The 27,401-nt window shown below is 34.7% G+C and overlaps 1 protein-coding gene across 1 annotated transcript; it reads left to right on the forward strand.

Moving 5' to 3' along the window:
• The first annotated feature begins 11,018 nt into the window (after positions 1-11,018).
• Positions 11,019-11,602, forward strand: LOC143559043 (uncharacterized protein At5g65660-like). The gene is made up of 2 exons (XM_077047749.1): positions 11,019-11,243; positions 11,427-11,602. Exons 1-2 carry the CDS (start codon positions 11,019-11,021, stop codon positions 11,595-11,597), a joined length of 396 nt encoding a protein of 131 aa, XP_076903864.1. The 3' UTR covers positions 11,598-11,602.
• The last annotated feature ends 15,799 nt before the right edge of the window (positions 11,603-27,401 follow it).

Below are 27,401 nucleotides of genomic sequence, written 5' to 3' on the forward strand. Positions count from 1 at the left end.
TCGTACCGCGTTTTGGTACGAATGACCCAAATCGAAAATCGTGGCTATTTGAGCGAATCATGTAACTATGGGCGAAACATATAACAAAATTATCAGGAATGACCTAATTAGCAGAATTCGTGAATACTCACATGAACAGTAATCCAGAGACAATCGTGATTTATTCATAAGGTGGTGTCGATCGATAAGGAAATAGGTAGGCCAATTTTTCGGATAAGTGATATCTTCGATAATAATTATATATTTATCATATGTACTTATAATGAAATCGGGGGAGAAGTATAAAAGGGACTGTCGTGACTCCAGTCACTGCAATTTTGTCTATTCATAGGGTAAAGATTCACGATTTTGTCCGAAGACTTTTATAAGTATTGAGCACAGTCATAGTTGTGGTATTGGGTCAATGACTTTGGCCACCGTTGTGACTAAGCCCAAACTTTGCCATTGAAGGTCATATTAAGGTTTTGTTACGTATGAACTTATAATGACATATTAAGGTTTTGCTATGTTACACAGTCTAGATTCATTCTACGTACTATTACCCTATATATAATCGTTACCATATTATGGAATTTTTATTTTTTTAAGTTGTGGTAATATATTAGAAAGCACCACCTAATAAGTAACAGAAGTGTGAAAATATAAAAAATTACATGATCAAAATAGGGTATTTAACCACCATGTCTAAGATAACTTACTGCTTTTTTTTCTACTCAAGTATCAATATAAAGAAAATAAACAACTTCGTCAAAAAACAATTCTTTGTTCATACGGTTCTTCAAGAATACTATATTGTTCCAAAGTTTCTAGATAACCCACCAATCTACAAATAATATAGCTCTCACAATCTCTTTTTTGGCTACACTTTTCTAGCCACATCACGAGATCTGAAGGGAATCTCAAGACCGGAAGATTCAAATTTAACCAAGCTTCAATTCATCCTCGTTTATAAACGGTTATCAAGCACCCTCCAACAATAAATATTAGTTTCCCGCAGTATAACCAAATAGTTTTTCTCGTGCCACCACGGAGCTTTAATTCATCAATTCTCTCGCGAACTCCCCTTACCGAATACTCTGACCTTCCATGCATCGACCAAACCCACTTGCCTTTATCACTTGAGAGAGAAACACCTTAAATCTCTTTGGATCTCTAGGAATTGAGTCATTTTAGCTCTTCCTCGCGGTTCTCGACGTCACCCGCCACCCTTTGCACCACTAAACAATCTTTAAGCACTCCAAAGCATACAATCTGGGGGATTTTTGAGCTATATATATATATATATACATATATATATATATATATATATATTTGACACCAAGTTTGCTTCTAAAATATAATTTTGTTTCCACAACCAATTCGCTTACAGATCGAATTTAGCAGAACAATATTAACTCATTATTATTATTATTATTATTATTTTATAATCTTTCAACATATTCTTCTACACACCATTTCCTTTAATATGAGAATAGATACCTGCCTTTGGGCCATACGAAGATGAGATAATCCTTACCCAAATAACATCTCACTCATTCACTCTCCGCTTTTGTAAGAGAGCTTTATTAAACCGTTCCAAGAATCAATGCCTAATCACCTTTCTCCTTAGAAGCTAAGAGAAAGACCTTCCATTAATTTTTGTAATTCTACATGTGATTTTTTGTTGCTTGGCATTTCTAATAACTATACTATGTACGTTTTCTTCCTTATTCAATGTTTTACCGTGTACTGTTAATTTAATACTTTATTTTGATCTTGTATTGTTTTAATGTTTTTCACATTGTGATGTTTGAAGAAACTTGTATTCTTTGAACATTGGGTTGATCAATATTGTTTTTGTATGCTTGTACCGTTGACCTTGTTTATGTGTTATGGTTAAAATTTAAAAACATAGTTTATTTTGACTTGTGTTCTTGTTGTATACTTTGAATTGGTTTTAATATTGTAATGCTATACTTGCTTTGAGCATGTGTTGACATGTGTTATTGTAAACTTGTATTGTTTTGACATGCCCTATTTTGTAAAGTTGTATTGTTTTGACATGTCATTTTTTGTATACTCTATAATCTATATTGTATATGATGTGTTATGTTCTACTTTGCTTCATGTTTTACTCTGTATTGATAACTCTAAATAAGAACACAATATGAACTATTTAGTTTTAAAGCTTCTAAGCTTGCATTGAAATTTTAAAAAAACAAAACATCACACTGAGAACCAAAAAATGCAAAATAATTGATAACTAATCTAAACATGATTTATAAACATATAATCTACAAACATGATTGATTTCAATACCCTTAATCTTCTTTCGAATGACGCTAGTTGTAGACATTGTACAATCAAGAAGATGAACAAAATATTTCTTAGCAAAACTAATTACCTGATTCGAATTAGTGTTGAAAAATTAATAACTTATCAATATCGTAACACAAAAACTACTAGTCTGATTAATCTCCTCTTGCAAATTCTTAACCCAATCAAAATCATAAGGAAAAACTTAGATCATGATTGATCCCCTCTAGCAAAAATGTGCACGCCAATATCACTAGTAAACCTACTCGATTAACAAAATTGATAGGCACACCGCAATTCACACTAATAAACTTAACTGATCTACAAAATTGACAACCCTAATAAAATGGGGTTAAAAATGGAATGAATTAGAAAGAGTTCATGTTGTGTAAATGATACCATGTTAGAGCACCTACAACGCCTCATCCGTGGTGGGGTTTGCCCCTAAGAACTATGTGCCACTGGATTTCACCATTTTAGGCAACGGTCTGCCGAGCCAAAGTTTGTGGTTGCAGATAGAGATGCGGATCCACATCAGTTCACCTCTCTCACATCAATATATACATACATGTTATATCTAACTTTAATAATTTTTAATGAGTTTGTGGAGAAAGTGATGATTTTTTATAAAAGTTTAAAATCTGATTTGACGGTTTTTGAATTGCTAGTTCTCACTTTCCATAACAAGCAATTTTACCAATGTACAAAATTGGCATTGATGCTTAGTTTCCTAAATGTTATGTGTCACCATCTCATTTCTTCTTAGCCATCATATGTTTCATGAATTCATGGCCTTCGTATTTGAATATCTCTCTCTCTCTCTCTCTCTCTCTCTCTCTCTCTCTCTATATATATATATATATATATATATATATATATATATATATATGTTTAGGTGCATATATATATGCATCCATATCTTGTTACATACCTTACGTTGGTTAGAAGGACTTTATCCATGGTTTCCTTCCGTAGCAATATTGTTACGATGTCATTATTTGATAGTCATGGCTCATTATTTATTTGTTTGTCTAAGATTCCAATACAATTAAAAAAACCCCAAAATGGACCCTTACAATAAGCTATGGCCCAAGTCAAACAAGTAATACAAATAAAGATATACGAACAATTAAAAGGAGAAATTAATAAAATTAAACTTTCATCACTTCTCTTGATTGAGGCTAGAACTTTTGTTTCTATACTTTTTAACATAAAAAAGAAGTTGTTTTTATATTGTTCGCCACTTTAGATCCCAACTCGTTATTTAACCATCCGTTTCTTTTGTTACTCAGGTGCTGTTTGTTTTTGAAGACAACACTATTTGCAATTTGATTTCAATAGATTTCATGTTTGCAACTGAAGATATGGTCTGAATGTCTGCAATCAGAAAATATAATACTAATTGTTTTATAAACTGGATATCGTCTGCATAAACTGAAAATTAGTCACATATCATATATATCACAGTGGATAGAAGTCATTTAACGTTTGTAAAATGCTAAAATAATTTGTGGTGGTGTACGAACTATGGAAGTGAGTGGTGGTGTTCGAACTATGGAAGTAGATGGTGGTAGACGATTGTGGTAGGCGGTGAACGGTGGTGGTGGACAGTGGGTGGTGGTGATGGACGGTTGTGGTGGGTGGTGTACGGTGGTAGTGGATGGTGACGGTGGGTGGTGGTGGTGATGAACGGTTGTGGTGGGTGGTGGACTGTGGTGATGGCGGTGATGGATGGTTGGTGGTGGTGGCGAGTGGTGGTGGTGGATGGTGGTGGTGGCGGCGGACGGTGGGTGGTGGTGGTGGGTGGTGGTGGTGGCGGACGGTGGTGGTAGTGGACGGTGGTTGTGGCCGACGGGGGTGTGGTGGTGGTGGACGACGGTGGTGGGTGGTGGCGGCGGCAGACGGTGGGTGGTGGTGGTTGTCACACCCCGACCAAAGGCGACGAACATGCCGGGGTGCAATGGATTGCTCAAGAACACTATGACATTATTAAGTGACAATATTTAATTAACTCATTAATTTTATAAATCAATAAACAACACATCTTGTTCGTACAAACAAATTAAGTACAAGTATATAAATATATATTGTTAAATCGACTAATAACTTAATGATCTCAAAACAAACTACGTTTCTTGATTCTTCATTCAAGCAATTAATAACCTGTAACATTGCATAAAATAAATTTTGTCAACACGAATGTTGGTGAACAATTTCATAGTTTTGAACACGAAGTATATAATAGATGAAATCCACAACTCGTATATGGAGCAATAAATAATATCAACAATTTAGATATGCAAATAGTAAATAGTTTGAGACACCTTTCTATATGGTAACAACCAAATATACTCGGATAATAGTCGCCCTATGCTACTAGCAATTAAGCTAAAGTAGTTATGGGGGTCTTATGATCATACTTAATAGTTTCATAGAGGCCAACCCGCCTAAAGCAATAAACATATAGCATGTAATCATGTAAAGCATATAACACAAAATCGAGCATTTATTTAAGTAATATATACTAAAGAGTTTGTGGTTTGAGACACAAGTACAAATCATTTATATTTGAATAATTATGCAATGCCACCCCGAAAACGTAAGATGGAAAACGGGGGATGAAAAAGTACTCACATGAAATAAATAACTTGGAGGGTTGTTCGAGATAGACCGGGATAATAAGTTCAACGAGTGAGGTCTAGGTTAAAAGGGTTTCGGTTTAGAAGATGGTCTTGAAAGACTTTAAAGTAAAATAAAATGACAAGTTAAATAATTAATCAAAGTTTGAGGTTTAAAACGTAAATATTTAAGAACTTGAAGTAACGGTTTTTGAAAAATAAGTTTGCTCGAGATCAAGTCTCGGTATTCTATTCATTAGTTTTACTTAACCTATGTTAAGTAACTATGTGGGTATGAATTCAATATTGCAAGACCCTTTGTTATATAGATACCAAAACGGGATTTAACGAGCGTTCGGAGTAGTCGGTTCAGGTCTTGAATAATAAGTCAAGTCCGAAGCCGACATTCCAAAGTGATAAATGTTCTGAGATAACTCAATAAAATCAAAAGTAAACTTAACCAAGTTTGTAGTTCCGTTTAGAAGAACCTTAACGTCCGTTAAGCGAGTGTTCAGTTTTATCGATCCAAACTTGTTATAAGATCAAGTTGGAGCCGACATGCCGAATATGTTGAGAAAATAGCTAAAATTGGTTTATAATATATTTTTAAAGAAAACTACGAGTTTCGGTGGCCCAAAACACAACTAGCGTGTCTTAAGCGAGTGAACTCGGTTTTATTCGGTCTTGGTTCGGTCCTTGACTCGGTATAAGACCGAGGATGGTTGTCACATACCCAAATACCATTGAACTATTTAAAATGACTTGGAAACTAAAATGGTTAGGAACTAAACAATAATAATAAGCTTGAACATAATTTAAAGTGTTAACAAAGACATGATAAAGTGTTTAAACAAGAGTTCGGTTTTGGTTCGTTCCTTGAATCGGAGTGAAACTGATGATGGTTGCCACATACCCAATACCATAGAACTTATTAAATAAACTTAGCTAGAAATGATAATGTTCAAGTTTTGCAAACAATAAGTCAATAATAAAAGCATTTAAACGAAAGTTCGGTTTTGGTTCGATTATCAACTCGGGACAAGGCCGAGGCGAGTTACCAAATACCCAATACCATAGAACTTATTAAATAAACTTATTAATGATAATGTTTAAGTTTTGCAAACAATAAGTCAACAATAAAGCATTTAGACGAAAGTTCGGTTTTGGTTCGGTTATTAACTCGGGACGAGGCCGAGGCTAGTTACCACATACCCAATACCATGGAACTTACAAAAATGAGTTTACAAACTAAAATAAACATAAATTAAACAAGATTAGTAAGCTTAAACGAAATATATATAAACAAGGGCTATAATAGTCCTCTATGTAGCCTTGCCTTATAGTATCCCACCGCAACCGACCAATAACCGGAAGAAGTGAAAACAGAAGGAAACAAGGGGTATATATTATATATATGTTGCAACATCAAGCTTTAATCATAAGGAGTTAGTAGAAATCAAAGGAAACTCTTGTTTGAGTCTTGAAAGTCAAACAAGTAACAACTTGAAGGTTGGAGCTTAGAACTTTGTTTGAAAGAAAAAGAAGTGAATGAAAAAGTTGTAATGAAGGAGATGAACTTGTTTATATAGGGTAATGGTCAAGGTTTATTTCTATGGTTTATTTCCAAGCTTGCATGTGTTTTTATTGGTTAAATAAGTCAACAATGCAACAAAACAACAAAAAAACGTTAGTGTTGCTGTAGAGCCCCTTAGCGCGGCGCTAAGGTCTCTGCCCTTGACCTTAGCGCGACACTAAGGATGCGGAGGGAAAAATCTGATTTTTCAACTTTGGTAGTTTTAGTCCCTAAAGTTCGTTTTGAGCGTTTTAGGGGCATTTTAAGTGTTGTAAATGGTGTTTTTGAGATTCAACAACCATAAAACAAATATGTAACATAATATTCATCATTTTTATATTATTGAAAGGTTCGGGATACAAACGGGTCGGTTTTTATAATATCCACAAATACAAGGGCGAATACGAATCGAATCGAAAAATGACGAATATCACAGTGGTGGTGGGTGGTGGTGGCGACGGACGACGGGTGGTGGTGGACGGCGGTGGTGGGTGGTGGTGGTGGCGGGCGATGGGTGGTGGTGGTGGTGGTGGACATTGGGTGTTAATAGGATGTTAAAAGTGTGAATAAGTTTAAAGATGGTGGATATTAGCTTATTTTTTAAGATCATAAAAACAGTTTTCAAATCTTTTTTATTTTTTTTAAACAAACCGTCTTCAGATTCTTATGTCTGTGCGCCCGCAGACATAAGCCTCTTGCAGATGTTTGAAGCAAAAACAAACACAACCTCAGTGACCCTATGCCAAGGGGTGAAGCTATGTGAGGATTGTGAGTGGCCCCGGCCACTGCCGTTTTCTCTGTTAATAGGGTAAATTTCGTGGTTTTTCTCGAAAATTTTTATAGGTATTAAGCGCGGTCACACCCCTGATGTATTTTTCCAAAATGCTACCGATCACTACTGATTTGTTTTTAAATATAATACCCCATCGTTTGTTTTTTTTCTAAAACCTCGCAATATTTATAATCAAAAGTTACAAAATAGTAGTCGAATAGTAAAAGATTTGTTTTTGTAAATATTTTAGGTCTTTGCAATTCTTATTTTAGGTATTCACCCTTAGGGATATGATCGGTACCATACCGATGCCGGTACCGATACCAAAATATTTGGTTAGATACCGGTATTGAAGGTAAAATTTGAGATATACCGGTACCAAAACTCCAAATTTTGGTATCTATTCGGTACCGGCGGTACCAAATACGTACCTACTTCGGTACAGGTATCAATACCGAATTTGCTTATCCTTACTCACCCTTTCTCTCGCATCACCATGAATATTTTAGGTTTTTGTTGGTTAAAAAATTATTTTGTTTTTTATTATAAGAACAATTTTTTGAATAAGCCCAAAACTTCTCCACTGCCGAATCACCAACCCTACCCGAATCACCGAAACGAACCGAATCATCAACTCGAAAATTTTTAAGTCCGTGACTTCGATCACCCCCGTGACTAAGCCCAAACTTCTCCACTAGCTATGTCCCTCTCTCAATTTGCAGATCTTCCGGACTGATCATCGAAGTCATCATGTTTGGTGCAATTCATTAGGTCCAATATAGATTCACATTGAGCACAAAACGACAATCATATATATGAAAATTAAACGTGTTATGTTACTTATGGCACTGAAGCCATGGTCCCGGTCGAAATTGGTTTACCCTCACCAAGGGTCATGATTCAACCAGAGGACAATAATGCGGAAAGACGGTTAGACCTTATGCTAACCGAGGAACGCAGAGACTTAGCCGCAATGCGTGAAGAGAACTACAAACGACAAATGCAAAAGTACTACAACACGCGGGTAAAACTCTGCAACTTCAATGTAGGAGACTACATATTGCGTAACAACGAGGCTTCGAACCAAGATCGCCCAGGAAAGCTGACTCCTGTCTGGGAAGGTCCGTACGTTATCAAACAAGTGCTGGGAAAGGGCGCATACCGGCTCGAAAGGCTCGATGGCACTCCCGTCCCAAGAACATGGAACGGAGCTCAATTACGCAAGTGTTACATGTAGATCAATTCCAAATTTGTAAAAGGCCCAGAGCCACTTTTAATGGAAATGATTCTCCTTAGAACATTGACGCTGATGATTTTACATTTATAAACTTTCCACACGGATATGCCGGTTTTCACCGCATAATTACGAGGAAAGTCGTTGCGTGGGGAAGGCGGCAAAACCCGCATAAACCCAAAAAACGGCAAACCTTCACGCAGGTCAGTCATAGGTAAACTTTGGTCATTCCACTAAATGAAAGTGCCGGTCCTAACCGCACAAATCATAAGAAACTGAACCTATTGACAACCACGCGTCGAACGGTTAACTTATCCAAAACACTGGGAAAATTGCTAAAATAAACTAAAATATGCATGCGCAATTCATATAACGTTTATAACGCAAGTCTCAAAGATTCAAAAGTAAGCGGGAATATACCCCTTACCTTGGCAACCAAGTAACTATAAGACGGGTGCGGGTACAGTGTCAAGGCAAAACCCTTCACATACTTAGCACCCGCAGGGAATTGAAGCCAAAAATACCTCGGCAACCAAGTAACTATAAGACGGGTGCGGGTACAGTGTTAAGGCAAAACCCTTCACATACCTAGCACCTGCAGGGAATTGACGCCAGGAATACCTCGGCAACCAAGTAACTATAAGACGGGTGCGGGTACAGTGTTAAGGCAAAACCCTTCACATACCTAGCACCTGCAGGGAATTGACGCCAGGAATACCTTGGGAGTAAAGTAACTATAAGACGAGTGCGGGTACAGTGTCAAGGCAAAACCCTTCACATACCTAGCACTCCGCAGGGAAATGAAACCAAGAAGGATCTTCTGGGCCATGCTTGCGCAAACGGGAATAACATCCCCGCATAGCGGGAACGTCGAGAACTAGATTGTTTGAAACTTTAAGATGGAATTGGTGGTTTTAACATAATTGATCACTATGTTCAAAACTACCAAAACCTCATGGAGAATCTACACAAGAGGTACTCAACGCTCCTGACTTGCGAGGAGGTTACAGACCTACCCGCATCATACCCAAAGATCAAGCAGAACAGTGGGAAATTCTGCGTGACATTAGGACTTCCGTGGGAAGAATCCCCATGGAAAACCTTAAAACTAAACCCTTTTCAAAAACCCTTTGCTTAAGTCCAAAAGTTCACCTCACTTTATTAAACATTCATGAGAAGAACATTGGACTGGGGGGACTTGAAGAGGTAGGTCCCAGCAGAGCCCAGTTGGACCCACAGACTCACCTTGAAAAGGGACGTCTGCGCAGTTCAACCCGCAAGACTCCTTAACGGACGTCTGCGCGGTTGAACCCGCAAGACTAAACTAAAGGAACGTCTGCGCAGAAACCAACTGGATCAGCAGGACCCACCACGCTCAGAGACGTGACGTCCTCACGTGCGGTACGTAAGCTGTCCCCGCAGGAAACGCCTCCCAATGGTTTCCAGGTACTCCGCCTGTTCCCGCAGTTACGGATACCGGCCATCAGGGAAGGCCACCCGCGCAGCATGGCTACACGCACAAGGCTTAACTCTCATAATAATTCAGCAGTCACCTGAAGAAGGAATGAGCAAGCCGGGAACATTCCCGCACAAAGGCGGGAGGGGGAATACTCCCGCCCAAATGAGCCAGTCCGTACGATACTGAGGATCTTTTACTGTACCTGACGAGGTATGGGCAAAAGATCTGTCCAAAGATACGACAGCTCATTGACAACAGTATGGCGAGCAGCATGCTCTTGTACTGTAAGTCACTATTAGCCGCTACCTACTCACCAACTCCTGACATACCACGTGCATAGCCTGTAGTTGGTGAAAAAGAAATAGTACACAGCAGGCCTGGTCACTATCAGCCGCTGCCTACTCACCAACTACCAGCATGGCACGTGCGTAGGCCACTGTTGGTGGAACAGGAATACTATTCAGCAGGCCACACCTCCTTGGAAACCTACCTTCGGCTATAAATACCACAAATGGTATGATCATCTCATCTTATCATATCTTATCATATTATCATCATATATACCTGATATCTGCTCTAGCAATCTCTTAATATACATTTATATTTAAAGAGCAATCTAGTCTGATTCTCACGCCGGAGGGTGGTCACAAGGAGGAACCCCCCCCCCTTCTCAGTGACAAGCTCACGGTGTCTGTTTTGCAGGTTATCAGAAGAACCATCTTTACCGGGTCTAACCCCTCGTGGGAAACATCTATCTAACCCCCAGGTTACCCGTAATCTGCCCGGGGTCCGGTTAGTGTTTCTTCAGCATTATATTTTTTTAACACGCAAACTAGTAAATTTATTATTGAAATAAGTGAATAAGTACCCACCCACCTTAATTCATCCGTACCACTTCGGGGACAAATAGACCGAGCTGTACTCAACTCAACTAACTACCACTTTAACTCACCTTTATAAATTCCCCACCTTTCACCTGCATTTATCATATCATTGCTTCATTTCCCACCTTCCTTTCTTCCACCTCCCATGAGACGACCACAACCTCTAAACCACCTTCAATTAATATGGAGTCTCCCACGTACTACCCGCCACCGCTACACCACTCCTCTCGCCCTACCTTAGGCTTTCCCCTAGGCACCGCCTTGCTTTTGATCGTCATCTTCAGCCTCAGCGGCATATTCTCCTATTGCTATCACTGGGACAAGCTAAGGCACCTTCGTGGTTCATTCGATGATGAGGACAACAACGACGACGATAACTCCACTTCCAAACCTAAACCTAAATACTCGGTAAGTTAATTACGCTGGCTCTGATACCATATAAGAATGATATATTTCATTAAACAAATAATTGTTACAATATATAATGATAAACTAGACCAGACCCGTGGGCCTGATACTAAAACCCTAAATACTGTTATGAGATAGTACTTGTGACAATGAAATTAATTTGATTTGTGTTTAATTTAACAGGAGAAATTGGAGATTGAGAACGAGAGTTTCCCGGTGGTAATGCCCGGAGATCGGATTGCGCGGTTCATAGCATTGCCGTGTCCGTGTGAACCGGCGAGACAAGAAAAGGTGATTTTAGAACAAGTGAAGATGACTCAAAAGCCACCGCATGTAGCTGTCACAATCTTTTAAACATAAATTAACTACCTTTGTATATATTTTTTATATATATTTGTTTGATTAAAATTTATAAAATCAATTACATGGTTCTTCTTCTACTTCTTCATTTTTCATATTAATTTAGTTATAAATTTGTAATTGAAATGGGAGATTTAGTGTACATATTTTCCCCTCTTCGCTAATTTATATATAAGAAATAATATCTAATGGAAAAATATAGGTGGTAAATCGGGTTGAGTTGACGTGTGAAATGCTTAAACGGAACACCACATATATTTCTATTCGTGTCGAAAACATCAATTCTAACTCTCACATACATTTAAAATCGTGTAACCTGAACATGATTCAGATATTCCTTTCATCTAATCATGTCTAATGAGTTGACATGTAATAATCAAGTTGAAAAATGTTTATCGAGTTCATAAGAGGTAAAATAATGTGTTAAACATGTAAAAAAACTGTTGAAAATGTGTATCGAGTTGATAAGAGGTAAAAGAATGCGTTAAGCGTTTAAAAAACGGGTTAGTGGGTTATCTGGTGGATTGGCATGTTTAATTATACAGGCTAACATAATCACGACCTATTTATTAAATGAATTTGTTATGATGATTGTTTATTTGTCGTGTGGGATTGTCCCAAGACAAATACAGGGAATTGAGATTTTTTAGGTTGAATATATTCTTATTTCTCATGCCACATTGATCATACACGTGAGTTGTTTCACGTATGATGGTAATTTAGTTAAACATTCATTGTAATAAGCGAGTAAAAGGTGAAACGCAACCGGTGATTTTTTTTTCTTTATTTCATAATAAGAATTTATGTTAAACTTTTCTTGTATCAAGTGAATAAAGGTGACACACATCCAAAAAATAAAAGAAGCTCTAGTTTTGTGAATTTATCAATGTTATTTTACTGTCTAAACCGTAACCTTACATTATTTGGTTTGATGGCAAAGAAGATTTACTTTTACAATAGTAACTAGGGGTTCGATTCCTCACTAATAATGATTTGTAAATAATATATTTGCTATAATAAAATTACAGTCTGATACTACTTACTATATTAATGGTGGTGTTATGATATTTTAAAGATTCAAATTAAATGGAGAGGCCCACTTGTTGCCAACAGGAGCATGTTTCATTCTAGGGTAGCCTCCTCCCTTACTAACCATACATCCCCCTAAACTTTCATTTCTTTTTAACATTTATAATTGACATTATAATTCTTCTTATTTTATTTTATAATTCTCTCAAAATATCAAATAAAAAACTATTAAGTTTTTATTTTTGTTTTACAACTTTTTTATATATTTTTGTTATTGATTTTATTATTTTATTTTATTTCATTAAGATCTTATTAAAAGTTTGTTTATTTTTTTACATGTGTTAAAAAGTTTTGTATGTTTTCTTTAGCTAGTTTTTTATTTTATTTTTTATAAAATGTATCAAAACAATTTGATTTTTTTGTTAGGTTTAGAACATGAGTTAATGTTACTTGAGAAAAGAGCCAAATTTGTTTATCAAGTTGTATGTTATTTAAACATTTTATTTATAAAAACTAATATGATTTTTTATAAAAGAATGTAAACTCTCTTAATTAAAAGAACACTCTTCAAAAAGATTAAAACAAGTATAGAAAAAAAACATTTTTTTTAAAACAAGAAAAACAATGTTTATTAGATAAGAAAAAAAACCTTTTTCTAAGTAAGAAAAAATATGTTTTATTAAAGGCTTTTAAATATAAATAAAAATATACATAGAAAAAAAAGTTGTTAAATAAAAATAGAATAAAAATGCTTTTATAAAAATAATATTGATAATAAGAGATAACAAAATGACAAAAAAAACAACAAAAAGGTCTAAATCGTATTAATGTAAAACCTAAGGGAGTGGTATGTTTAGTAAAAATGGATGAGGGTGGGGTACATTTAGCAGCACCCTTCATTCTATTTAGTTACTTGTAGTCTTGCCTATTTACGGAGAAGTAAAATCTAAATTTACTTGGTACCAATTATGTTGTATTGTGAAATAAAAACTTTTTTCATGTGGTAAATTTACCATCTAAGAGCAATGGAAATGGGTGGGGTGAAACAAGCTTGTGAAACTTTCTCTCTATGTCATGTCTACGCCACATCAGCTTTCACATACCCATTTCACATTCACATTTTCACTGGAAATACCATGTGTGTAACAGAGTATGTGAAACCTCAATTATTTTATTATTATTTTTTTAATCTTTTGTTTGATTAATAAAAATTACAATACATTCAAAGACTAATAAACATAAATAAAACATTACAAGAAACGTTACAATAATTTTAAAATAAAAGCATCAATAAAAGTTACATAAATAAACTACTGATTGCTTGAACGAACGTGAATACATTCGATCAAGTCCGCCGTTAATGCGTCATGAATCTCTCGGCTTCGAATTTCTTGACGGTTTCTTTGTATTTTGTCTTCGTTGATTTCTTCGTACATAGGCGCATCCTCATTTGGGTTATGTTGACAAATCGCTAACCCATTGTCCTCTAAAATCATATTATGAAGAATAACACAAGCGTACATAATGTTCCTCATTTTCACTTGAGAAATTCACTTGGATGGACGATCCACAATGTGCCACTTAGACTTCAACACCCCGAATGCCCGTTCAATATCCTTTCTTGCCGCGTCATGAGCTTTTTTGTACGTTTGTCGTTTCACGCCGATGGGTTGCGAAAGCGACTTGACAATTGTCGAGTAATCCGGATATATTCCATCGGCAAGGTAATACCCACGCTTGTAAAGCGTCCCTCTAAGCTCAAAAGAGGAGTCCGGGGCCGTCTCGTTGATCCAATCGTCAAATACGGGAGATTGATCAAGTACATTTATGTCGTTGTTTGAGCCGACAACACCAAAAAATGCATGCCAAAACCATAAGTCTTGGGACGCCACCGCTTCTAGAATAATACTAGGATATGGATGATCACCTCGTGCAAACTGACCATGCCACGCAGTAGGACAATTTTTCCAATCCCAATGCGTGCAATCGATGCTACCAAGCATGCCGACAAAACCGTGTTTTTCGGCATGCTTCGCCTGTAACTGTTCAACCTCACTAGCCGTAGGCTTACATAAATATCTACTACGATACAACAAAACAATAGCTTTAGAGAATTTGTAGACACATGAACTGATGTGTCGACCCGACATCTTCAAATATTCGTCGAACATATCACTAGCGATTCCATACGCCATATAACGAATCGCGGCGGTACACTTTTGCAAGGTGGAGAAACCGACTCGACCTCTAGCATCAACCCGTTGGGTAAACCAAGGAACTTCTCGTTCGATGTCGTGTAGTATTCTTAAAAACAACTCACGACTCATTCGAAAACGAGTTTTAAACTCTGAGGCCGTGTAAACACTCGGGGTGTTAAAATAGTCGTTTCGTAGTGCTTCGTGCGCAGCCGCTCGGTCACGGTTTAAATGTTCACGTCGGGTTTCGTGTCGTATTGACGAACCCGAGTCTTCTTGTTGTTGCCACCACTCATTACACCCCATTGCGAAAGCACGAAACATAGAAGCGTTTTTTTCTTCGCTCGAAGACGAAGAGGAATAAGATGGTGATGACATTTTTAAAAAAATAATAGAGAATTTTTATAGATTATAGAGAGGAATATAGTAGTTTTGTGTGTTTGTTTCTATAAAATGAGAAGGTATTTATAGATAAAAAAAGGAAATGGAAAAAGTTTTTTTTTTATTTAATAGCCAACGGCTATATTTTAAAAATATTACCATTGAATGGGGCCCGCATGCATCTCTACACCAACATTTTTGGCCGTGAAAGATATGGCGGAGAGGGGTTGGCGCCCCCTTCACGGAGGAGGGGGGTGGTGTTTCGCGCCCTTCACGGCGCCAAAGTAAGTCTCACGGGGGTCTCACGGCACCATTTCCACTGCTCTAAATAATAAAGTTATATTTGTCAGTAATAATGCTAATAACTATACAGAACTATTATTTTAAAAAATCTATAATACAAAATAAATTATAAACCTGATTAGAAATAAATTTTAAAACAGTTAAAGCTATATACATATAATCATATATTGTTAGATAGAACATTCTTAAGAACCTGAATGTTTCGTGTATGTGTCTCCCCTTTCAAGAGAATTTTAATGTCCGATTGATGACAAAGTTACCAAAACAATCAGGAGTTATAATTAATGTAATGATTGTAATATTCCGGTATTCACTCATATATTTCTAATAAACAACCATTTTATAAATTATAAAATATCATAGTATTATAAAACTCTCAATAATACTATTTTAGGCGGAGTGTTGTGGATGCGCCAACCTCCATGAATCCACACAGCACACGTTAATCCATCACCAAACCACCGCATCTGTGGCACCATGGCCCTTCCCCTCTTCCTATTATCATGATAGCGCTTAAAGGGCTCAAAAGGTGGGGCCCATCCCCACTAACAACCAATCACATGTAAAAAAACAAATTGAAGTTAAACAATATGGTTAATCATAACGCCCACTTTCTATGTTAACGAGTGTGTTTGTTAAAGTCCACTTTCTATGTGGCAGTGACATCAAGTTGAAGTGACACTTTAATTAGCATTTATTAGTTAAACCATAACATATAACCTTGTTGTCAGACCAGGTGTAGTTGGGCGTTTTGCCCACCCAAAAAGACCTAAAGCACTTGGGATTTCCAAAATATGTACATTGGTATTAGTCTCTGTTTTGTAATCATTGGCGTAATTTCTTCAAAGATTTTGCATAATTTAAAGACATATAATGAATAAGATCAATACTATATAATTAGTAAATCGTCTAATCTGATATCCATTTTGAAAATAATACGTCGTCTAAAAATGGTTATGGAAATATGTTTCTATTTAAATTAAATGTTGAAAAGGACTTAAATCCGTCCAATTTGAGTCTTCAAAGTAATCAATAGAATGGCGGCCAAGACTTCTTATACGGCCATAATTCGCACGAGATTGGTTTTTTTGTAACCAATTATATGCATTCCACAATTATATGCATTTAAACTTAATCTATTATTATTATTATTATTATTATTATTATTATTATTATTATTATTATACAAGTACTTAAATACAATTTTAAATAAAAAGGAACCAAATCACGAACCACATACTGATACATGAGATTGTCGTTTAGATCAGACTATATAAAAACATAACTGCATGAAATTGTCTAAGGATTAAACTCTTTCGTATTAAAACAAAAAAATTAGATAAAGTATTCGATTCTTCAATTTTAATCCAGTTTGTCTACAATCTTGCTTTTTTGGGTTTACTTTACTTTGAGATGTTCAGATTTCCTTAAAACGCTACTAATTCATAATTGATAGAAATTTTCATATACTCATGAAAGTTAATATTGCTGTCTAAATTCGTCATACTCCCGTTAAAGGGCACTTATTAACAAATTAGTTGTAGATAACATTGCAGAGAAAGTGAATAGAACAAACCTAACATTTAGAAAAGGTGAAGTCCTATAAATTCTTAAGTGGTCTTATTCCTTGACCTAATTTATTTATCAAATCAAACAAGGTGCTACTCCACCCACTCCCACTTCTTTTCTTTATTGTTCATCACTTTTTTCATCATTAATAAATTCTAACTTTAACTCACTTGCAAAATCCAATTATAAAAACCTATAGAGTAATTAATAACATCCTCTTAATTTTATGAAAATTTTACTCAACAATTTTAACATGGTTAGTAATTGTATTTTAAATCTACTTACAATACGTGACAATGAACAGAAAATCGAACAGAAAATCGAAATTCTCCAGAAAATGAACAGAAAATCGAAATATCAGAAAAAAAACAAGTCAAAATCGATTCAAATAATAGGTTAAAGTTTTCATTGAACGCAATTCTAACTAACCCTAAACGTGAAAAAAAATATATTGGAATAAACGAAATAGGTAAAAAACTCCCTCGATGGTCATACAAATTAATCAACGAGTTGGAACAATATTTTATAAAACGACGAAAAGAACAAGGCATAATGCAAGGGCTGGATCACCAGCTTCGAACAAGAAAATTTAAACATATAGCATTTTTAACTCGTTCCACACGAAGTTTTAAGAAGTCTAATTTCAAGAATTTTAATCTTTTTAAAAAATTTAATAGAGATTCGGGTTTTATAAGTTATTTGGAAGAACCAGATTTTCGTCGAGCCTTAATCAAAACCTCTAGCCGTCTTCAAAGGCGTAAAATGGTTATTTGGGGACCGTCTCAAGGAAATCCCCATTCCCCGCTTTTTTTGGAAAAAACGGAAGATTTTTCTTTTCCTATATCTGACCTAATGAAACTTTTTTTTTTATTAGAGATTGGTCGGGCAAAAAGTCAGAATTCGAGATTATAAATCAACAATTCCAAATAAAAAAAAACGACCAGGAAGACGCAATAGAATTCTGGGAGAACTTCCATATGCACAAAAATCAAGAAGTGTTCTGTTACTAGCTCAATCAATTTTTAGAAGATATATTAAATTACCCTTATTAATAATAGCTAAGAATATCGGCCGTATTTTATTGAGACAATCTCCGGAATGGTACGAGGATTTCCAAGATTGGAATAGAGAAATTTATCTAAAGTGTAGCTATAATGGTCTTCAATTTTCCAAAACAGAATTTCCTAAAAATTGGTTCAGCGAAGGTTTTCAAATCAAAATCCTATATCCTTTTCGTTTGAAACCTTGGCACAAATCTAAGCTACGACTCTCTGATAGAGATCAAAAGCAACAAGATGATTTTGATTCTTGTTTTTTAACAGTTTTTGGAATGGAAACGGAATATCCTTTTGGTCCTCCGCGAAAAACACCTTCCTTTTTTGAACCAATTTTGAAAGATATAGACTATAAAGTCAAAATAAGAAAATTTAATTTTAGAGTTCGAAGAGCTTTAAAAAAAATAAAAAAAAAGAAGAAAAAGCATTAGTATTTGTAAAACAAATACTAAAAGAACTTTTAAAAGGAAAGAAAATTCCATTATTTATACCGCGAGAAATATACAAATCAAATGAAACTGAAATAGAAAAGGATTTTATAATAAGCAATCCGATAATTCATGAATCACTTAGTCAAAATCGATCTACAGGTTTCACAAATTATTCAAAGGCAGAAGAAGAAATGAAACATAGAATTGATAAAAGAAACACAATCATAAATCAAATAGAAATAACGAAAAAAAAAAAGAATAATGGAAAATCACCGCCAAAAATTTGGAAAATATTCAAAATAAAAAATATTGAATTATTAATTCATTTTTTCTTTGAAAAGATATACATAGATATCTTTCTATGTATCATTAATATGCGCAGAATCGCTCTACAACTTTTTATGGAATCAACAAAAAAAATTATTAAGAAATACATTGACAATAACGAAACAAATCAAGAAAAGAAAAAAAAAATAAAATGGACTTTATTTCGACTATCAATATAAAAAAGGCTTTTGATAATCTTAGAAATAGTAAGGGGAAGTCACATATTTTTTTTGATTTATCTTACTTGTCACAAAAATATGTATTTTTCAAATTATCACAAACCCAGGTTATTCACTTCAATAAGTTCAGATCTATTCTTCAGTATAATGGACCGTCTTTTTTTCTTAAGAATGAAATAAAGGATTTTTTTGGAAGACAAGGAATATTTGATTCCGAAGTAACACATAATCAACTTCCAAATTATGAAATGAATCCCTGGAAAAACTGGTTAAGAGGTATTATCAATACGATTTATCTCAGATTACATGGTCTAGATTAGTCCCACAAAAGGGCGAAATGGAAAAAAGAAATGCCAGACGTCTCAAAATAAGGATCTAAACAAATGGTATTCCTATGAAAAAGACCCATTATTTGATTACAAAAAAAAAAACTCGAAAGTCTATTTATTACCAAATAAAGAAGATAATTTTCAAAAAAAACTATAAATATGATCGTTTATCATATAAATATATTGATTCTGAAACTAAAAAGAAGGCCTATATTTATAGATCATCATTAGAAACAAATAAGAAGCAAGAAAATTCCACCAGAAAGAAAGAAAAAATTGTTAACATACTCAAAAATATTCCTATCAAGAATTATCTAGAAAAAAGCAATTATATATATATGGAAAAAAATAAAGATAGAAATATTTTGGTTGGAAATTGAATAAAAATATTCAGGTTGAACCTAATAAGGACCAAAACAAAATAGGGGATAAAATTCATAATAATGGTCTTTTTTATCTTCCGATCGATTCAAATTCCGAAATCAATTACAAAAAGGTCTTTTTTGATTGGATGGGAATGAATGAAAAATTATTAATCTTAAATCGCCTCATATCAAATCCGAAAATTTTTTTCTTTCCGGAGCTTGTGATACTTTATCATAAATATAAAGAGAAACCTTGGTTTATCCCAAGCAACTTACTTCTTTTTAATTTGAATAGAAATCCAAATTTTAGTGAAAATCAAAATAGAAAGGGAAGGCAAGAGGAGGGTGAGGATTTTTTAAATTTTAGCCCATCCAATTTAAAACAATATTTTGAATTAAAGAATCAAAACAATATTGAAGAATCTCTTTTAGAATCAATTGAAAAACTAAACATATTATTTTAATGAGATTTTCCTTTGCAATTAAGATGGACTGGACGTTTGAATCAATTGAATCAAAAAATGATGAATAATATCCAGATATACGGTCTCCTAGTTAGCCTCATAAATGTAAGAAATATTACTATATCTTATATTCAAAGGAAAGAAATGAATCTGGATATAATGAGGAGACGTTTAAATCTTACACAATTAATGAAAAAGGGAATTTTGATTATGGAACCTGCCCGTCTATCTGTAAAAAATGATGGACAGTTTTTTATGTATCAAATCATAGGTATTTCATTGGTTCATAAAAGTAAGCACCAAAGTAATCAAAGATACCGAAACCCCCAAAATGTTGCTAAGAATCATTTTGATGAATCCATTCCAAGACATAAAAGAAAAACTCTAAATAGAGACAAAAAGAATTCTAATTTGCTTGTTTCTGAAAAAATTTTATCGTCTAGACGTCGTAGAGAATTGAGAATTCTAATTTCTTTCAATTTAAAGAATCAAAAATAATGTGCATAGAAATCAATTATTTTGCAAGGAGAACAAGATAAAAAACTGGAGTCAATTTTTGGATGAAAGTGAAAATTTTGACATAAAAAAAAATGAATTAATTAAATTAAAGTTCTTTTTTTGGCCTAATTATCGATTAGAGGATTTAGCTTGTATGAATCGCTATTGGTTTGACACCAATAATGGGAGCCGCTTTAGTATGTTAAGGATATATATGTATCCAAAATAGAAAATTTTGAGTTTCCTATATATTCTGTTGTTCTATCAATCATCTTTTTTTCATTTTTTCTGCTGTCCGTGATCTGTAAATATCCATGTTATATGCAAGTAACCCGATGCACACATGTACTGTCCTATTAGGATAAATAATAAGGAAATGGCGTATCAATTCAAGCTATAAATAAATAAAAAGATAAACTATTTGGTATCGTCTTTTTGTATCACTAGGCAAATGAACTCAAAAATAGGTTAATGTTAATTGATAAAATGAATATAAAGAAATTATGATTGTTGTGTATACTACATGAAAATTTATGACATTATTATTACTGATCAATAAAATCAATATCTGCAAAAAGGGGAGTATCAAATTATTTTATGGTAAAAAATTCATTTATTTCAATTCTTTTGAAAGAACAAGAAGAAAACAAAGAAAACAGAGGATCTGTTGATTTCAAGTAGTAAGTTTCACCAATAAGATACGGAGACTTACTTCACATTTGGAATTGCACAAAAAAGACTATTTATCTCAGAGAGGTCTGCGGAAAATTTTGGGAAAACGTCAACGGTTGCTGGCTTATTTGTCAAAACAAAATAGAGCGCGTTATAAAGAATTAATATGGCGGTTGGATATTCGAGAGAGAAAAAGTCGTTAATTTGAAGAAATTGAAGAGTTCATTTGAATTCTTCGCTTACGCCCTACTTGCGGTGCGCGCATATAAAGTATATATGTGTGAACCCTCGGGTGGGCAAAAGTAAAATTGCACTAATTTTGACGTTATTTTACCAATCTCGTGAAAATAACGTTAAAGGTGGCGGAAGGTTAATCATGCATCATGTGGTGGCGTTGATAGCCGAAAAACAAGGGCACATGCACCAATCAGCCGGTGTCCCTGATGATTGAGTGCTATGTGCCTTATATCCAATGCTTGATGCAAAACTACTATCGAGCCGGGGGTCTCACCGGAAGCAGCCTCTCTATCCCTATGGGATAGAGGTAAGGCTGTCTACATCTTACCCTCCTCAGACCTTACCATAGCATTGCTATTGGTGGGATATACTGAGTACGATGATGATGATGATGATGATGATGATGATGATTTGAATTCTTCGCTTAAAGTTTGATGAACTTCTTTTCGCTTTCAGCAATTCATGGAAGAATGAATCAGGAAAAACCTATGACTGTACCATCTACAAGAAAAGACCTCATGATAGTAAATATGGGACCTCACCACCCATCAATGCATGGTGTTCTTCGACTCATTGTTACTCTAGATGGTGAAGATGTTATTGACTGTGAACCAATATTGGGTTATTTACACAGAGGTATGGAAAAAATTGCGGAAAATCGAACAATTATACAATATTTGCCTTATGTAACACGTTGGGATTATTTAGCTACTATGTTCACAGAAGCAATAACTGTAAATGCGCCAGAGCAATTAGGCAATATTAAAGTCCCTAAAAGGGCCAGTTATATTAGAGTCATTATGTTGGAGTTAAGTCGTATAGCTTCGCATTTGTTATGGCTTGGCCCTTTTATGGCAGATATTGGGGCACAGACTCCTTTCTTCTATATTTTTCGCGAAAGAGAATTGATATATGACCTATTCGAAGCTGCCACCGGTATGCGAATGATGCACAATTTTTTTCGTATTGGTGGAGTCGCTGCTGATTTACCTCATGGCTGGATAGATAAATGTTTGGATTTTTGCGATTATTTTTTAACAGGAATTGCTGAATATCAAAAGCTTATTACACGGAATCCCATTTTTTTAGAACGGGTTGAGGGAGTGGGCATTATTGGTGGAGAGGAAGCAATCAATTGAGGTTTGTCGGGACCAATGCTACGAGCTTCCGGAATAAAATGGGATCTTCGTAAAGTTGATCATTATGAGTGTTACGATGATTTTGATTGGGAAGTCCAATGGCAAAAAGAGGGGGATTCATTAGCTAGTTATTTAGTACGAATCAGTGAAATGACAGAATCCATCAAAATTATTCAACAGGCCCTAGAAGGAATTCCGGGAGGGCCCTATGAAAATTTAGAAATCCGCCGTTTTGATAGAGTAAAAGATACTGTATGGAATGAGTTTGACTATCGATTCATTAGTAAAAAACCTTCTCTGACTTTTGAATTGTCGAAACAAGAACTTTATGCGAGAGTCGAAGCACCAAAGGGAGAATTGGGAATTTTTCTGATAGGAGATAAGGGTGTTTTTCCTTGGCGATATAAAATTCGACCGCCGGGGTTTATTAATTTGCAAATTCTTCCTCAGTTAGTTAAAATAATGAAATTGGCTGATATTATGACGATACTAGGTAGTATAGATATCATTATGGGAGAAGTTGATCGTTAAAATGATAATTGATACAACAGAATTACAAGCTATCAATTCTTTTTCTAGATTGGAATCCTTAAAAGAGGTCTATGGGATCATATGGGTGCGTATCCCTATTTTTACTCCTGTATTAGGAATTACAATAGGTGTACTAGTAATTGTTTGGTTAGAGAGAGAGATATCCGCAGGTATACAACAACGTATTGGTCCTGAATACGCGGGACCTTTGGGAATTCTTCAAGCTCTAGCAGATGGTACCAAATTACTTTTCAAAGAGAATCTTCTTCCATCTAGAGGAGATACTCGTTTATTTAGTATTGGACCATCTATTGCAGTCATATCAATTTTATTAAGTTATTTAGTAATTCCTTTTGGTTATCACCTTGTTCTAGCCGATCTCAGTATTGGTGTTTTTTTATGGATTGCTATTTCAAGTATTGCTCCTGTCGGCCTTCTTATGTCAGGATATGGCTCAAATAATAAATATTCTTTTTTAGGTGGTCTACGGGCTGCTGCTCAATCAATTAGTTATGAAATACCATTAACTCTATGTGTGTTATCAATATCTCTACGTGTGATTCGTTAAGACATAAATTTCCCGCTATTTCTTTTCTTTCTAGGAAGGAAGTGTCATGAGTTGAATATATCTTTTCGTTTTTTTATTCATTATTCGGGGGTTGATGAAGGAAACCAGATAGTTATATGAGTGAAAGAAACGGCTTATAAATTTGCAGTAAAAGATTGAATCTCATTTCCTATGTACAAAAGTTAAGAAAAATTAATATAAGTATTAGAGACTTTTTACCCCAAGATTGATTGATTAGTCATCATGACTTGAAGCGGGTTCAAAAGATCAACTTTCTGAGGTTTTTACCATCTATTACCATATGTATTACCCGAAAGTAGATTGATAAAAATGAGTGGATAGCTAGGAACACTAAGGTACACAAAGGATTCGTAATAGAGATTATGTAAGTGTATTTCTGTGTATAAAAAGAATTAGGGGCTTTAAATTGGTAGAAATGATCAAGGAGTACTTCCCAGATTCCGATCCAGAGTATACTTCTATTCACCGATTAAGTAAATAACTATCAAGAACGAAGTAATCCTTTAACTTTGTTTAAGGTCCCCTGTTTTTGAGAAAGGAGAATAGGAACGAAAAAAAAAAAAAGAAATAGAAAGACTGAATGAAATTGCACTAGAAAAAATAGATTTTTTTCTTTCTCTATATAGAGATATAATTCTTGTCATGATTCGCGAACTAATCCAACGTCTAATTGGATAATTGGATTTCGTAATTGAAAACGTTAGGTTGAAATATCTATATCTATTTATATTGTTACAAGAAACATTTTATTCAAGGATTAAGTTATTACTCAACAAAGAAGAATTTAAATTATTAAAAGAATATATATATAGCAGACAGAATTCCAGTGTCTAATGGGGACCCTACAATGGATTTCATTTTATATCTATCTATCCTACAAACATATCAAGAAAAAGAATAATGGATGGGTCCTTGGATTTATTTGTGACTTTGAGGAGCCGTATGAGATGAAAATCTCATGTACGGTTTTGCAATAGGGATGGGAACAGTGATGTAATCATCTACTATGATTATCTAACAGTTCAAGTACAGTTGATATAGTTGAAGCGCAGTCAAAATATGGTTTTTGGGGATGGAATTTGTGGCGTCAAGCTATAGGGTTTCTAGTTTTTCTAATTTCTTCCCTAGCCGAGTGTGAACGATTACCCTTTGATTTACTAGAAGCAGAAGAAGAATTAGTAGCAGGTTATCAAACCGAATATTCCGGTATCAAATTTGGTTTATTTTATGTTGCTTCATATTTAAATCTACTAGTTTCTTCATTATTTGTAACAGTTCTTTACTTGGGGGGTTGGAATCTTTCTATTCCGTACATATATGTTCCTGATCTTTTTGATATTACTAAAAGGGGTAGAATTTTTGGAACAATAATTGGTATCTTTATTACATTAGCTAAAACTTATTTGTTCTTGTTCATTCCTATCGCAACAAGATGGACTCTACCGCGGCTGAGAATGGATCAATTATTAAATCTTGGATGGAAATTTCTTTTACCTATTTCTCTAGGTAATCTATTATTAACAACTTCTTTCCAACTTCTTTCACTGTAAAAAAAGACTTCGATATTCACGACTTGTCTCAAACAAGAGAAAGAAACAAGTATCTTATTTTTTATAGATATTCACGATATGTTTCCTATGGTAACTGAGTTCATGAATTATGGCCAACAAACAGTACGAGCCGCAAGGTATATTGGTCAAGGTTTCATGATTACCTTATCGCACGCGAATCGTTTACCTGTAACTATTCAATACCCCTATGAAAAATTGATCACATCCGAGCGTTTCCGCGGCCGAATCCACTTTGAATTTGATAAATGCATTGCTTGTGAAGTATGTGTTCGTGTATGTCCTATAGATCTGCCCGTTGTTGATTGGAAATTGAAACTGATATTAGAAAGAAAAGATTACTTAATTACAGTATTGATTTCGGAATATGTATTTTTTGTGGTAATCGCGTTGAGTATTGTCCAACAAATTGTTTATCAATGACTGAAGAATATGAACTTTCTACTTATGATCGTCACGAATTGAGTTATAATCAAATTGCTTTGGGTCGGTTACCAATGTCAATAATTGACGATTACACCATTCGAACAATTTTAAATTTGCCTGAAATAAAAACTTAAGAACTCATTTTAATCTAAAAGAATGAAGGTTTTTCTTTGGTGAATAACTACAATTATATTCATAATTATATTGATTAGGATTAGGCGGCGAGTAATTTATATTAATATGAAAAATATATTTCTTTTCTATAGTCTATATTGATGATTTGAAAATTGATGATTTGAAAATATATAGATTCAAATTACTCCTTCGAGAGATTTGGCCGTTTGCCTGCCACTTTATTGTAATCGTTTTATAGTAAATTATATAAAACTTCGATTGTGATGGATTCAGAATTCCTTTCTTAAGCATTGCTTCTGCTAATTTAGTGACATTTAATTCCGTAATGATATATCTTCAATGTCATACATTCCTTCTAAGGAATTTTGATCCGTATTCAAGCATTTTGATGGTCGGGCAAAAGTCATGTATATTATTATATTAGTTGTATACTTTTAGTTTAAATATTATGTGAACTTTGGTACTTCAAGCTTGTTTATGTGTTTCAGGATACTTGACGTTAAGGATGCTTAGCGGGAGGAATTACACGCTTGGAATGAAGATATAGAAGATTCATGATGATTGGCACACTTTTCTATGCAAAATAAATGAAGAAAATAAAGAAAATTCTGTCAGACACCCTTAGCGCGGCGCTAAGGGGTCCTGATGGTGATGTCAGCGTATCTCTAAGCTCATCAGAATTTTGAGTCTTTAGCCCGGCGCTAAAGTCTCACCCCTAGGATGTTAGCGCCACGCTAACATCCTCCTGACATGAAAAATTACCCTAACTTTGATATAATCAGTTTTTCAGCCCCCATTCGAGATATCCTTCATTCCTTCAACCAAGTACAAGCCCTAGGATGATTTTCCACCATCCCGAAGCCTCCGATTCGTTCGTTCATCGCATTCTTTCATCCTCTCATCAGATAAGCGAATACTTCGTGATGCCGATGGCAGGCTAAACCACTATATTCACTTTAGGCTAGGGTTTTGTGTATACTAACTTTGATCAGATTCTATGTTTTGAATGAGTATGAACTTGATTGATTGTTTTTAATCTTGTTTTACATTATGAATTGATTGTTTAAACAGTTTATAATTTTGATTATCAAACTTTGCATCACTTTTTTGGTTGTGTTCATCACATGTAGGGTTAGCTCTTATGTCATTGAACCATTAATCGTTAGTCATTACTTAAAATTGGTTTTCATATTTTAAACTGGTAATTGGGTAAACCGGAGTTCAGTTGTGTCAACAATTCGGTTAGGGTATCGTTTGTCCTCACAACCTAAGTGTTATGTTTAGTAATTACTGCGCAATTAATCTTATGAATCTGTGATTAGTGGTCATCACTTTACCTGAACCTGAAGTAAATCTTTTTTCTCATTATTGTTTAC

This window comes from Bidens hawaiensis, unplaced genomic scaffold (genome assembly GCF_021521415.1).
Source record: "Bidens hawaiensis isolate Kalapana, Puna unplaced genomic scaffold, B.hawaiensis_p1.1 tig00019690_1, whole genome shotgun sequence".
Taxonomy (NCBI): Eukaryota; Viridiplantae; Streptophyta; class Magnoliopsida; order Asterales; family Asteraceae; genus Bidens; species Bidens hawaiensis.

What these genes read in the sequence shown, in the direction of transcription:
- LOC143559043 (XM_077047749.1), top strand. Translation starts at nt 11,019, where the DNA reads ATGGAGTCTCCCACGTACTACCCGCCACCGCTACACCACTCCTCTCGC. An exon ending in AACCTAAACCTAAATACTCG is followed by an intron (nt 11,244 to 11,426) that starts GTAAGTTAATTA and finishes TTAATTTAACAG; the next exon opens with GAGAAATTGGAGATTGAGAA.